The sequence below is a fragment of the Lethenteron reissneri genome, chromosome 26, assembly GCF_015708825.2.
Source record: "Lethenteron reissneri isolate LAM-NWPU_2019-01 chromosome 26, ASM1570882v1, whole genome shotgun sequence".
NCBI classification, from domain to species: Eukaryota; Metazoa; Chordata; class Hyperoartia; order Petromyzontiformes; family Petromyzontidae; genus Lethenteron; species Lethenteron reissneri.
This window is the reverse complement of record NC_083804.1, coordinates 15,089,725-15,102,978: the sequence shown is the minus strand read 5'-3', so window position 1 is coordinate 15,102,978 and position 13,254 is coordinate 15,089,725. Positions and strand designations below refer to the sequence as shown.

At 49.4% G+C, this 13,254-nt stretch overlaps 1 protein-coding gene across 1 annotated transcript in view; it reads right to left on the bottom strand.

Moving 5' to 3' along the window:
- Nucleotides 1-6,872, bottom strand: part of LOC133347985 (MICAL-like protein 2) — a 39,373-nt gene extending 32,501 nt beyond the window's left edge. Inside the window, 1 exon segment of the mRNA XM_061560757.1 lies at nucleotides 6,013-6,872. Coding sequence (XP_061416741.1) covers nucleotides 6,013-6,164 — 152 coding nt within the window. The 5' untranslated portion in view covers nucleotides 6,165-6,872.
- Nucleotides 6,873-13,254: the final 6,382 nt, after the last annotated feature.

Sequence of the window (13,254 nt, the reverse complement as noted above, 5' to 3'; positions counted from 1 at the left end):
AGACAAACGTCAGCAAGGGACAGGGGGGCAGGAAGCAAATAGGGAGAGGTCATCGAACAGACAGCAAGGGGCATTGGGTGCAGGTCATGGGGCAGAGGACGTAAGTTGTGGGGCAGAAACTAAAATTTTAAATTTTACCAGGTAAGGCCCACTGAGCTATATAGCTCTTTTTCAGAAGCGACCTGGCCACAAATGATAGGTCGACAAAGTGGCTTGGCATGTGGAAATCTAAAGCAGCCAAAATACTCCAAATGCATGTTTCTAAATGTGGAGGGAAAAACTGAAGAGCCCGGGAGAAAAATCCACATGACCACGGGGAGAGAGAACATGCAAGGCGTCAGTGTCGGGATCGAACTCACAACCTCCTGTATACAAGGCGAGGTAATTAACATCTCACCACAGGGCAGATGTGTAGAGGGCACAGGGCTGAGTGCACATGGCAGAGTGCACAGGGCAGAGGGCACAGAGCTGAGGACAAGGGGCACAATGCTGGTGGGGGAAGGGCAAAGTTGCAAAGGGTAAGAGACCTGGGATTGGGGCATTCTCAGGATGTGGTCGTGTTGAGACACCAATTCTCCATGGACCATCTGCATCCCTTCAGCTCCTCCCACCGTAATTAAACCACTGCCGGCAATTTTGCACGGACTGTTATTGTTACGTTTCCTCTGTTTACAAGATGAAATAGCTTGCACAAAAAATGTCTAAATGGGATTCCGCGCACACCCGGGAGAGCACGGGGAAACAAACGGCCGGGTGGCCGGGCGACGGGCACGCTCGCCGTGAATGTGGAATACACTTTGCCAATCCGCGTCAGTCGTGGGGGGTTTCCGCGTGTTGGTGAAGTGGGGGAGAGGGAAGGGGGGTTGGGGGCGCTGTGTGGGACCAGGAACGCTTCAGATACCGCTCGTGACTGGACATCTGTGAAAAAGAGCTTCATAGCTCATCGGATTCTACCAGTCTAAATCAAGATTCTGATTCTGTTCAACGTGGGGCCGGGAGTCGATTGTAGGTCGCCGGGTTCCTAGAGCCGCACTGCGAACCGCCACGCCACTGTGACTTTTCTCCACTGTGCAATTACTTATTACGAAGCGGCATAACTGCGGCGAGCCGATGGGCACCGACAACTCGAAACCAGTCTGGGTACAGCTCAATTTGCACAGTTGCCAGCGAGCCAGCCGGAAATACGAACCCACGAATGCCTGCGAGGCCAAATTGCGCATTCTTATATTTTTGCAATTAAACATTTTATTAGTTTACGTACAGTGGTACATAATGGGTACCCACTGAGCAAAGACACCTGAGTCCAGGCAGACCCAGACCTCGGAAGTTAAGGTTGAGCCTGGAAAGCGACTGGATGGTCGGCAACCATGCAGAGCAGGGTTGTTCTCGGCTGCAGGGTTACGTTGTTTGCAGAGGGCAGTGCAGCATAATCCATTGTCGCGTTATGCTATGCTCCAACGTCGATGCTACCCACCTTTACCGAGCCGCACTGACCGGCACAGTAAAGTATGGTACAAACCAACACCGAGGAATTGTGCGTCATGGGAAGGCCGTCTCATCCAGCAGTGGATTGAAGGGCTGTCCATGTACATGGGCGCCGCAGTGGCGAGAGGTTATCTCCGGCGCCCGGTATGCAGGAGGAGGTCGTGGGTTCGACCCCGACCCAACCGCTCGCTGTATATATGGAACTTGTGTGTTCTTCCCGTGGTCGCGTGGATTTTCCCCTCCACATTTAGAAACACATTTCAAGTATTTGGCTGCTACTATAAATCCCCAAATATGATAAGGCACTTCCATTGGGCTTTCATTTGTGGCCAGGTCAGCTTTTGAAAAAGAGCTAATAACTCAGTGGGCTTTACCTGGTAAATTAAATAGTTTAAAAGCGTTTAGTTTTACACTGTACAGGTCGCACACTGCTGACGGCAAAAAAGCGAGGGCGGGGGAAGGGCTTCTTGGGAGGCGGGGAGAGTGGATTGGTTTCAGCAAAGTTGAGAAATCATTAAATGTTTACAGATAAGTGAATGGAAAAGTTATCATCAACACCAGCACTGTCATCATCGTCAGCCCCATCACGAGACAAGCAATGATATACAGACCCTGCACAAACAACAACAACAACATCATCACCATCGCCACCGCCAGCATTATCATCACTAACGGAACACAAGCAGTCATGTGCTGTTTTACAAGGCAATAACTGAGCATAAAAAGTAACTTTGAAGAACTGAATCTGGAAAAAAAGCCCTCCTTGCTCAATGTCCACACACGTTATCCCAAAAAGCTGCACACGTGCGTACCCATTTACAGTTGCTTTTTTTTCCGACGGAAATACAAGTTCAGTCGAAATCTACAGGAGAACTTTAACAGAATGCTCCCACAAATACGCGAGCAGTGTCGACGAGATGTTCACTTCGGGGATTCCTTGGCGATAAAAACCAGGAGGAGAAAAGTCGGCGCGCATCTCCGCTCAAGGCACAATGAGGCGGCCGTGCTGATCACAAACACGCGGCTCTGAGTCAGAGGTGGAAACTCCACATTCCTAGGGTGGGCCACTCTGCCCCAATAAATATGTATGATTATTATATTACGCGTAATTAATAATTATATAAAACTGACAAGAGTGAGTGGCGTGTGGGTGAGTGCGAGTGTGTGGTTGTGGTGTGAGTGTGAGTAGTGTGTAGCGTGTAGCGTGTGGGTGAGTGGGAGTGTGTGGTTGTGGTGTGAGTAGTGAGTGGTGTGTGGGTGAGTGTGTGGTTGTGGTGTGAGTGTGAGTGGTGAGTGGCGTTTGGGTGAGTGTGTGGTTGTGGTGTGAGTGTGAGTAGTGAGTGGTGAGTGGCGTGTGGGTGAGTGTGAGTGTGTGGTTGTGGTGTGAGTGTGAGTAGTGAGTGGCGTGTGGGTGAGTGTGAGTGTGTGGTTGTGGTGTGAGTGTGAGTAGTGAGTGGTGAGTGGCGTGTGGGTGAGTGTGAGTGTGTGGTTGTGGTGTGAGTGTGAGTAGTGAGTGGCGTGTGGGTGAGTGTGAGTGTGTGGTTGTGGTGTGAGTGTGAGTCGTGTGTAGTGTGTAGCGTGTGGGTGAGTGGGAGTGTGTGGTTGTGGTGTGAGTGTGAGTGTGTGGTTGTGTAAGTGGGAGTAGTGTGTGGTGAGTGGCGTGTGGATGAGTGTGTGGTTGTGGCGTGAGTGTAAGTAGTGAGTGATGAGTGGCGTGTGGGTGAGTACGAGTGTGTGGTTGTGGCGTGAGTGTAAGTAGTGAGTGATGAGTGGCGTGTGGGTGAGTGGGAGTGTGTGGTTGTGGTGTGAGTGTGAGTAGTTTGTGGTGAGTGGCGTGTGGGTGAGTGGGAGTGTGTGGTTGTGGTGTGAGTGTAAGTAGTGAGTGATGAGTGGCGTGTGGGTGAGTGCGAGTGTGTGGTTGTGGTGTGAGTGTGAGTAGTGTGTGGTGAGTGGCGTGTGGGTGAGTGGGAGTGTGTGGTTGTGGTGTGAGTGTAAGTAGTGAGTGATGAGTGGCGTGTGGGTGAGTGCGAGTGTGTGGTTGTGGTGTGAGTGTAAGTAGTGAGTGATGAGTGGCGTGTGGGTGAGTGCGAGTGTGTGGTTGTGGTGTGAGTGTGAGTAGTGTGTGGTGAGTGGCGTGTGGGTGAGTGGGAGTGTGTGGTTGTGGTGTGAGTGTAAGTAGTGAGTGATGAGTGGCGTGTGGGTGAGTGCGAGTGTGTGGTTGTGGTGTGAGTGTGAGTAGTGTGTGGTGAGTGGCGTGTGGGTGAGTGGGAGTGTGTGGTTGTGGTGTGAGTGTAAGTAGTGAGTGATGAGTGGCGTGTGGGTGAGTGCGAGTGTGTGGTTGTGGTGTGAGTGTAAGTAGTGAGTGATGAGTGGCGTGTGGGTGAGTGGGAGTGTGTGGTTGTGGTGTGAGTGTAAGTAGTGAGTGATGAGTGGCGTGTGGGTGAGTGCGAGTGTGTGGTTGTGGTGTGCGAGTAGTGTGTGGTGAGTGGCGTGTGGGTGAGTGGGAGTGTGTGGTTGTGGTGTGAGTGTAAGTAGTGAGTGATGAGTGGCGTGTGGGTGAGTGGGAGTGTGTGGTTGTGGTGTGAGTGTAAGTAGTGAGTGATGAGTGGCGTGTGGGTGAGTGCGAGTGTGTGGTTGTGGTGTGCGAGTAGTGTGTGGTGAGTGGCATGCGGCTGAAAGTGACTGTGGGCTTGTGGTGTGAGTGTGAGTAGTGTGTGGTGAGTGGTGTGCGCTTGAAGTGTAAGCATGAGTATTGTCTCATGAGCGGCGTGTGGGTGAGAGCGAGTGTGTGCTTGTGGTGTGAGTGTGAGTAGCGTCTCGTGAGCGGTGTGCGTGAGTCTGTGTTCATAATGTGCGTGTACTGCGTGAGTGGCACAATTATAACAGCACTGTATTTGCTTGTGGTGCGAGTGGTGAGGATTGACTGGGTGAGTGGGCGTGCAGGTCAGAGTCTGTGTGTGTACGCAAGTGAGACTTGGTCGTGTGAGAGCGTGCATTCACGATGTGTGCATTGAGCGCACTGTGTGTCTGACACAAGCTGCGTGTGTTGCAATTCTGCCTGTTGTCTAGGATGAGTGGTACTGTGGTTTGACTGGTCACCGACACTCCGCGATGTGGTTTACACATCCGCCGCATGTGTAACGACTGTGCGTCAGCATCACGCGTCAATGGATCGGTCTGTTAATATCGAGCGTACATCAATAGAATTTCCACAACTTCGAAAAGCAGAGAGGAGGGCCGTGTCCGAGCAAGTGGTTGAATTTGCGTTCGGGCGAGCGTGAGAGTGTTGGGATAAGTGGTGTTGGTTGGCGAGTGCCTTGCGAGGGAGTGTCGTCGGTGTCGTGTTAAGTGTGTTCCGGCAGACACATGCCACACAATATTCCCACGATCACCCCCGCCGACCCAGACAAAACTGTCACTCACGAACAGAGGGAACTGGTCTTTCCCCAAATGGTTGAGCGCACATGCAAATCATCTCAGCATACAGCTTTTTTTAGTGCACCCATTATTTGTATGATCAGTTGCGTCATTATTTATAAGATCCGTCACGTCGGTAAAGTCACCTACGTGACTTTACCGACGTGACTTTACCGACCAAAGAGTATGGACCCTTGCAGTCACGAAAACTTCCAATCTAGAATTGTTCCGTACTTGTTGTGTGTGGCTACTGCACTGCGGGGAGTGGCAGCCTTCATTGCGCTAACAACCCCGCCAACTCGAGTCCAATTCCTGCTCAAGGGCAACATCGATGACGAAAATCCGAACCGGTTCTGGGGCTCCCCCAGCGGTTTGTGTATAAACATCAGCATTGGGGAGACAGACGCGGACAGGCGTGGTGCCTGTCACCCACCGCATTGTGTGCCGTGCCGGTCTCAAGAGGTGCCTACACTAACAGCACTTGCCCAAGCAGCCTGTTAAGGCTATACAGGGTATCTCTATCTTTTTTTGTACTGCAATATATCTTGAATAGTAATAATGCATTGTACGGTTGGCTAGCTGGCAACTCTACTGCATGAATAGCTGTAGCTTAGTAACCTATAAAGAGGATTTGCAGCATCAGCAACATGCGCCGTAGCTTAGTTTGTAACCAAATGGTATTGCGTTCTGAGTAACACCAGGTGTGTAAAGTTTATGGGACTTTGTATACATGTGTAGTGTAGCACAAGTCGCAGACGAGGTAGTTGTGGATGTTTACACAGTACTGTTATATACACATGCGTGCGCATGCAATACTGCATGATAACTGAAAATAAACTACAACCGTTTGTCAAGCCACTGCTGGATGAAGGCGACCATACTTCGCCACACTGGTAAGTGCAAGTTGCTGAATGGGGGAAACCCGGCCAAAAATTGGGATAATCGCCACTGATGTTCACCGGTGGCTGGAAATATCGAATTCATGTCACCGGGTTCATAGTGCAGCGAGTTAACGGCTATGCTATCAACCCCCCCACCCAACACACACACACACAAACAAAGAGCCACATGCACACACACACGAACGCACGTGCAGGCCTATTCACGTACATGAGGTCCGGCCGGTGGTGGTGGATGATAGCGCAGAAGGCGAGGCCATCACGGAAGGACGAGGTCATGTTGGTGATGCTCACGCCGGGGTATCCGTCCGTGCGACGGCGACACCATTCTTGCAGGCCCCGGAGTGCCGCGCCGGCTGCCATCGTCACAGCACCACGAGCGGGGAGCCCAACCCGAGGAGGACCTGTCAAGATCGCTGCCACCAACCCGGCCCAGAGTCCAACCCGCACCCCGTCACTGTCTCGCTGTCACGAAACCTGAGCCTAACCTTAGCAGGAGACGAGCTCCCGTCGCTGTCGCTACCACTAACCCAAACCTAGTTCTGGGGCTCCACTGAAACACGCTGCTGCGGGCAACCACGTAAAAAAGAAATTCACTCCAATTTCAATCTTGGCCCTCCTCTTAACTCAACCCCGAATTCAACCCTAACATCGCAACTCTTATGACTCTATTCGTAAAACCTGACAGCGACTGAAACTCTAACTATCCTCCTCTTTACACCCGACCCGTAACACTTAAGCTTACCCTCAGTCCGAACACCGACTCTTACTGATGCTAACGAAAAACCTAAGCTCCTGTCTCGACTTTAGCCCTCGATCTAAGACACTAACCCCACCTCCGCCAAGAGCCCTACCCCGTGCCACCCTTTCCTCTTCTGAACCCCTCCCACGTTCTGGCAGTTGTCCAACCTCAGCTGGGGTTTCCCCAAGTCTCGGATCTCTCCTATTTCCTCCCAGGTTCAAGATCCCAGATCGCAGGTTCTTGGTTCCAGGTCTCAGGGTTATCTTGTTCCAGGTCTCTTTTCCACCGGCTCTGTGAAGTTTTGTCATAAAGAGAGACACAGAGAGACTTGGGGTGAACAGGTGCAGATAGAAACCCTCTGATCTGTGCGAGTCTGGGTTCATGCCCTGGGCTCACTTCTCTTTGGCTCTAATTTGGGTAATTTGAGCTGCATGCTGTGTGAGTTTAGGAGTTAAAGTTAGGGGGATTTTTTTACGTCCTTACCATCCAGCCCCACCTATACAATCATTCATACTATCACTATCACCACCACACCATCATTACACATTCATTCATGCGCCATCACTACACACCCCGCATCACTAACGATCCACCTACTCACCTACCCACCCACCCCTTTCCATCGCAATCATCCTCCCACACACATCATCCCAATGAGTGAAACCCCTGTCATTTGAAACTAGGCAGATAAATGATCTTTCCACATGAACAGATAAGAACCATTCATACAAGACTCCTCTTTGCCAACCAAGACAGGCCTGTATTTAAGTGCTGTCATTTAAATGGAGTGAAACAATAAATGGCAATGTGTAAGGGATCTAATTTTAAATTATTATTTTGAGTTGCGTCCTATATAATTTTGCGTCCCAACTAGAACCCTATAGCGTAGAGAAAGGGTCCCTTTGCCTGTAATATTGGTAGTTCACCAGAATTGATTTAAGCAAGCCTGATTGCTGATGAGACACTGTGTCAAAAACTGGTCCACCCGTATTGAAACAACGCCACAGAAATGATGCACTCCCAAAAGGCCGTGCGGCTGATGCGTTGTTTAAATAAATGTTATAAAATTGTATGTAAAGATGGATATGTGAAGGACACAGTCAGCTTATTTTGTCTTCATTTTAAAAGTTAACTTAATCAGAAAATGTATTCCATATATATGGAACGTACACACACTAAAATAATAAACAATAAGCATAGACATGCAGCTTGCTGTACACACATGTATACATCAAAGGAAAAGTACAATACAGTACTGTGCAAATGTTTAAGTAACATACACTGGCATATACTGGAGTCACACAGCACATGTACGTAAACATTCAAACGCATGCGCAACACACATACATTAAAATTGTATTGCGTATTGTACAAGTGCAATGACTGTAGGCACATTCACATAGCACACACAGTATACGCCCAGAAATGTACATTCACATGTACACACTCTGACCACCACATGCACCAACACACAACACACACATTCACAGAGGCAAAGCACCGACGCAAACACTCATCTCATTTCGATTTAAAGCTTTCGTGACTGCAGGGATTCATCTTCTTGGTTGTTTCGGTAAAGTCACGTAGAAGGGAAAAAATAAAATAATAAAATAAAAATAATACAAATAAACAAAACATAATAAAATAATTCTCACGACGTTTCGGCCACAACGCAAGCAGCCGTCCTCAGGTGAAGAACAGGTCTGTCGGAAAGACAGCGTCTGAATGACGCTGCGTCTGAATAACGCTGTCTTTCCGACAGACCTGTTCTTCACCTGAGGACGGCTGCTTGCGTTGTGGCCGAAACGTCGTGAGAATTATTTTATTATGTTTATGTTTATTTTATTATTTCTTTCCCTTCTACGTGACTTTACCGAAAGAACCAAGAAGACTCATCTCAAGCCTCCATCTCCGCCGTGGTCGCACCTCTCGCGTGTTGTGTTCTCTCTTTAATTCGTGGGAATCCTGTAACCAGTCTCAACCATCGGCCACCATATCCATTCGAGCGATGTCCCTTCGCCTAAGCCCCACTGACTTTTCTTAACAAGTGAATAGGATAGTAGTAGGGTTTTACCCTTTAAACTGGTACAAAACTGACACCTTTATACAAGGCATCATGTTTGCAATAACCGCAACACAAGCAGTCAAAATGCAAACAAAAAGAAACAACTCTGATAATGGTAATGATATGCACTGTCCTTGAAGTTGATTGGTCCATACCCGAGGAGGTCTCATAGTGTAAATGCTTACCCAAGCTCTCAATACTCTGATAGTGCGCTGTTTTTGAGTTGTACGCCTTTTGGCGTTATCTGGTCCAACACCAATGGAGACTAGGCTCTAAGGAAAGCTGTCTCGGGTGTGGACCAATCAACTTCAAGGACAGTGCATATAATTATCAGAGTTGTTTCATTTTGTTTGCATTTTGACTGCTTGCGTTGCGGTTATTGCAAACATGATGCCTGTATAAAGGTGTCAGTTTTGTACCAGTTGAAAGGGTAAAAACCTACTACTATATGTTGCCACTGGTAAAGGAGGTCTCATAGTGTAAAGTGAACAGGGTGTTACGGATTTGCATTTGTTCTCTGAACCACGTGTTCCTCCTGTTTCTGTCTCTGAATGTAATCCCAAGAATGAACATTGCCATGCTTCATTAGAGGTGTTTGGGTTAGATCGCGTAAATATAAATGCGTCATTAAACCCACCACTACCTACGTGTTGAACTAAATTGCCATGCTTCTTCGCACACTCTCTGAGTTCCCTTCCTTGGCAGCGTCCATCTGTGCAAATAAACACTTGAGCCTTGTCAAAGAAAGGATACAATTGTATATACAGGCTGAAACCAGACCGTTAGCATGAGAAAAATCGAGATCGGAAGCCAGCATAACTGCTACTCACTGTGAGCAAGATGACGAATTCAAATGATTAGTGGAGCCAAATGATGAAATGGATGTCACCGCTTTGTGAATGTTCGTTTGTGGTCAGTCGAAGGGTTATCTGCGGTGAACAGTTTGTTGTTTTGCACTGGGGGGGTGGGGGGGGTGTTATAAATTCATGGCGTTTTAAATTTCTGTCCGTGGCACCGGTTGTTTCTGTTCTGACTGTTTTTGTTCCCTTTGTGAGCGAGACTTTATCCTGGTCTCTCGCGTTCACAATCGGTTTCAACAAAAAATAAACTTGGACTTTGAGAAATGCAACAACGTGCAGAGTAACGGACTGAGCATTGGAAATCTGAGAGAGAGGGGGGGGGGCAAGATAGAAAAGGATTGGAAAAAAGTACATAAAAGCTATTGAAGAAAGACCCAAAGAGTATTGAAGAAGAGACAGAGACAAAGAGGTGGATATGATCAACAAAAATAGTATACGGGGAACTCCGTCGAACAATTATGAAAGGAATAAAAAATAAAGCGGAGAACACTCAAACGGCAATTGCTGGATACGTCAGAGCAAGCAACGGGAGCGTGTGCCAGTGATCGATACCCTGAGAGGTGTGACGGCTAGTATCGAAACGACGTCAATCAAAGCGATTGACAAGGTTGTTTGGGTAGGCGGGGTAGGTGGAGGCGACGGAGAACGAGAAAGGGCGGAATGACGTAAAAGGGTGGAAGACGTAAATCGGGGTATGACTGTATCGTAGCAAAAACGGAGATTGGCATTCTGCACGTTGGGTTCCTTCGGGAGAACGATGGAACCACGACGGATGATTATTTTGTAGCGCCCCCCTCCCGCCCGCCGCATCTCCGATGAGCGTGGTTGGCTACGTACGGTGCGAAAAAAGTTCAACATATTGTACAGCTTACATTTTGTGGATTCATTGTTGTAGAGCTCTATAGATAAACTGCACATATCCGAGGATACCTTAATTTTCAGATAAAGAGAAAGTTTCAGATGTCACACTTTAGCTAAGGGGCCGTCCATAAATTATATCACGCACCTACGAGGGGAGGGGGTCAGACATTTGTGACGATGTGTGACGATGGGGGGGGGGGGGGGTGAGAAACGTGACGTCTCATCAAAAACTTTAAATAAATATAGACAACACGTTCTATTTAATTAAATAGACTTTTAAATAAATGTTTTTTTCCTACAACATCAGAGTGCAGCGCCACATTAAATACGCACTACAATGACAATAGTTTAAAGCGATTTGAAGCATGTTTTATATTTTTTGGGGGAGGGGGCAGAGCTTTGTGACGTCATATTTGAGGGGGGGGGTCTGACTTTTTGTGACGCCGTGTGACGAAGGGGGGGGGGGGTCAAAAATCGTCCAAAATCGCGTGACGTCATTTATGGACGACCCCTACCTAACCTTATATATTTCACGTATTTGTGTTTAGTGATTTGCTTATCTTTCAAAAACTTTTGCACTCCGGTCGTTATTTTATTGTTTTGTTGTTGTGAGTTATCTGACCCACCCCAACTGTAAAAAAGAGCCGAATGGCTCATCGGATTTCTCCAGGAATACATAGATATTCTTACTCTGAAGAAGTAATCTCTTCCACACTATGAACAAATTGAAAGCTCCTGGGACCATGTATGGATGTTGAACTTTTTTCGCACCGTACTTTGCCAACCGTGTTATACAAAGACCCCGTGTAGCCTGTAACACTGTTTGCGAGCAGCACCGATGAAGGCCACTGGCCAGCACCACGCCCGGCCGCCTTTGTCTCCCCCAATGTTTCCTACACACCGCACCAGGTACTCATTTGAGGCCGAGTCGACCGAGGGGAGACCCAGGACCATCGTTACCCATCGGTGCTAGTGGGCGTGAGCGGGAATCGAATTCGGATATCTGCCGTGTTCGTGGCATGCACGGCGTAGCGCTAACCGCTGCGCCACCGCTCCCCATTGGTGAACACCACACAGACACACACACACGCTCTCTCTGTCACAAAAGACAAAGATCCCCGTATAGCCTTAACAGACTGTAGGGGCAAGTGCTGTTAGCGAGCACCTATGAAGGCAGGCACGGCACACGAGGGGGTGGGTGGCCAACACCACGCCCGGCCGCCTTTGTCTCCCTAGTGGCAATGTTTACACATCGCACCAGGTACTCATTTCAGACTGAGTCGACCTAGGGGAGGCCCGGTACCGGTTCAGATAATCGTCACCACCGGTGTTGGCCGTGAGCGAGAATCGAACCCGGATCGCCAGGTTCGTAGCGCAGCACAGCGCTAACCGCTGCACCACCGCTCCCCATTGGTGAATAACACACAGACACACAACCACACATCCACAAACACTCTTTAACACAACGCACACGACTACACACAACGCACACACACAGTCGTGTTATGTAACGCATTATACAGGAGTCGTGTACTGCATGCAGACACGGTATACGTCCACCCAGTCGAGTGTACACGCACGTACACATTCACTTCGTGGCAATTGCACAAGCCTGTTGGTTTAGCCCAAATGCAAACCAAAAGTCGTTCAAGAGTTTATCATCCACGAGCAAGGACTTTCATTCTATTGTACAACAGTCCCGCATTTACAATGAGCAACTATTCTGTCTATAACAATGTGTATAGTTGTACAGACTGCAGAGAAAAAAGACGTGGTGAGCAAACAGAGACAAAGATCCCCCGTGTAGCCTGTAACAGACTGTCGGGGCAAGTGCTGTCAGCGAGTAACATCGATGAAGGTCACCGGCACTGTGGCACACGAGGGGGTGGGTGGCCAGCACCACGCACGGCCGCCTTTGTCTCCCCCAGTGGCGATGTTTCCTATGCACCGCTACACCGGGGTACTCAGTTGAGGCTGAGTCGACCTAGGGGAGGCCCACGGACCGGGGTCAGATAATCGCTATCCAACCGGTGTTGGTGGCCGTGAGCAGTAATCGAACTCGGGTCGCCGGGTTCGTTGTTCGGCGTAGCGCTAACCGCTGCACCACCGCTCCCCCCACACCACCACCACCACACCACACACACAGAGACACACACACGAGGACAGGCAGGTAGCAACAACACGTACACAGTGGAGCAGCGGAACAAAACGGCCGACCGTATGAAGTTGGTAGGCAAGTAGTAGGTCGAGGAGGATGGAGGATGATGATGGGAGGATGGAGGATGATGATGGGAGGATGAGGATGGAGGAAGATGATGGAGGAAGGAGAGGCCGTCTCTGCCCACCTGAGTTGCGAGAGAGCCGCCGACTTCTCTCTCTCGCCAGCGGCGTGATGAGGGCGCGGGTGGAGCGGAAAAAAAAACTTAAGAGGAGACACACATTGCAACATACACACACACGCACGCACGGACGACACACTGACTCACACACACACAGAGACAGACGCGGGCGTTGCTTAACAGCGCCTCCACGTGGACGGACAAAGGCAATAAAGACAAAGATCCCCCGTGTAGCCTTCACATACTGTTTGGGGCAAGTGCTGTTAGCGAGTTAGCACCTATGAAGGTTGGCACTGTGGCACACACAGAGGGGGTGGGTGGCAAGCAACCACGCCCGCCCGCTTTTGTCTCCCCAGTGCTGATGTTGTTACACACCGCGACGCCAGGTACTCATTTGAGGCTGAGTCGACCTAGGGGGAGACCCGGGACCCGGTTCGGATAATCGTCACTTGGCGTTGGTGGCCGTGAGCGGGAATCGCGCTAACCATTGCGCCACCGCTCCCCCGCACGTGGATGGACAAAGGCAATAAAGACAAAGATCCCCCGTGTAGCCTTCACAGACTGGTTGGGGCAAGTGCTGTTAGCG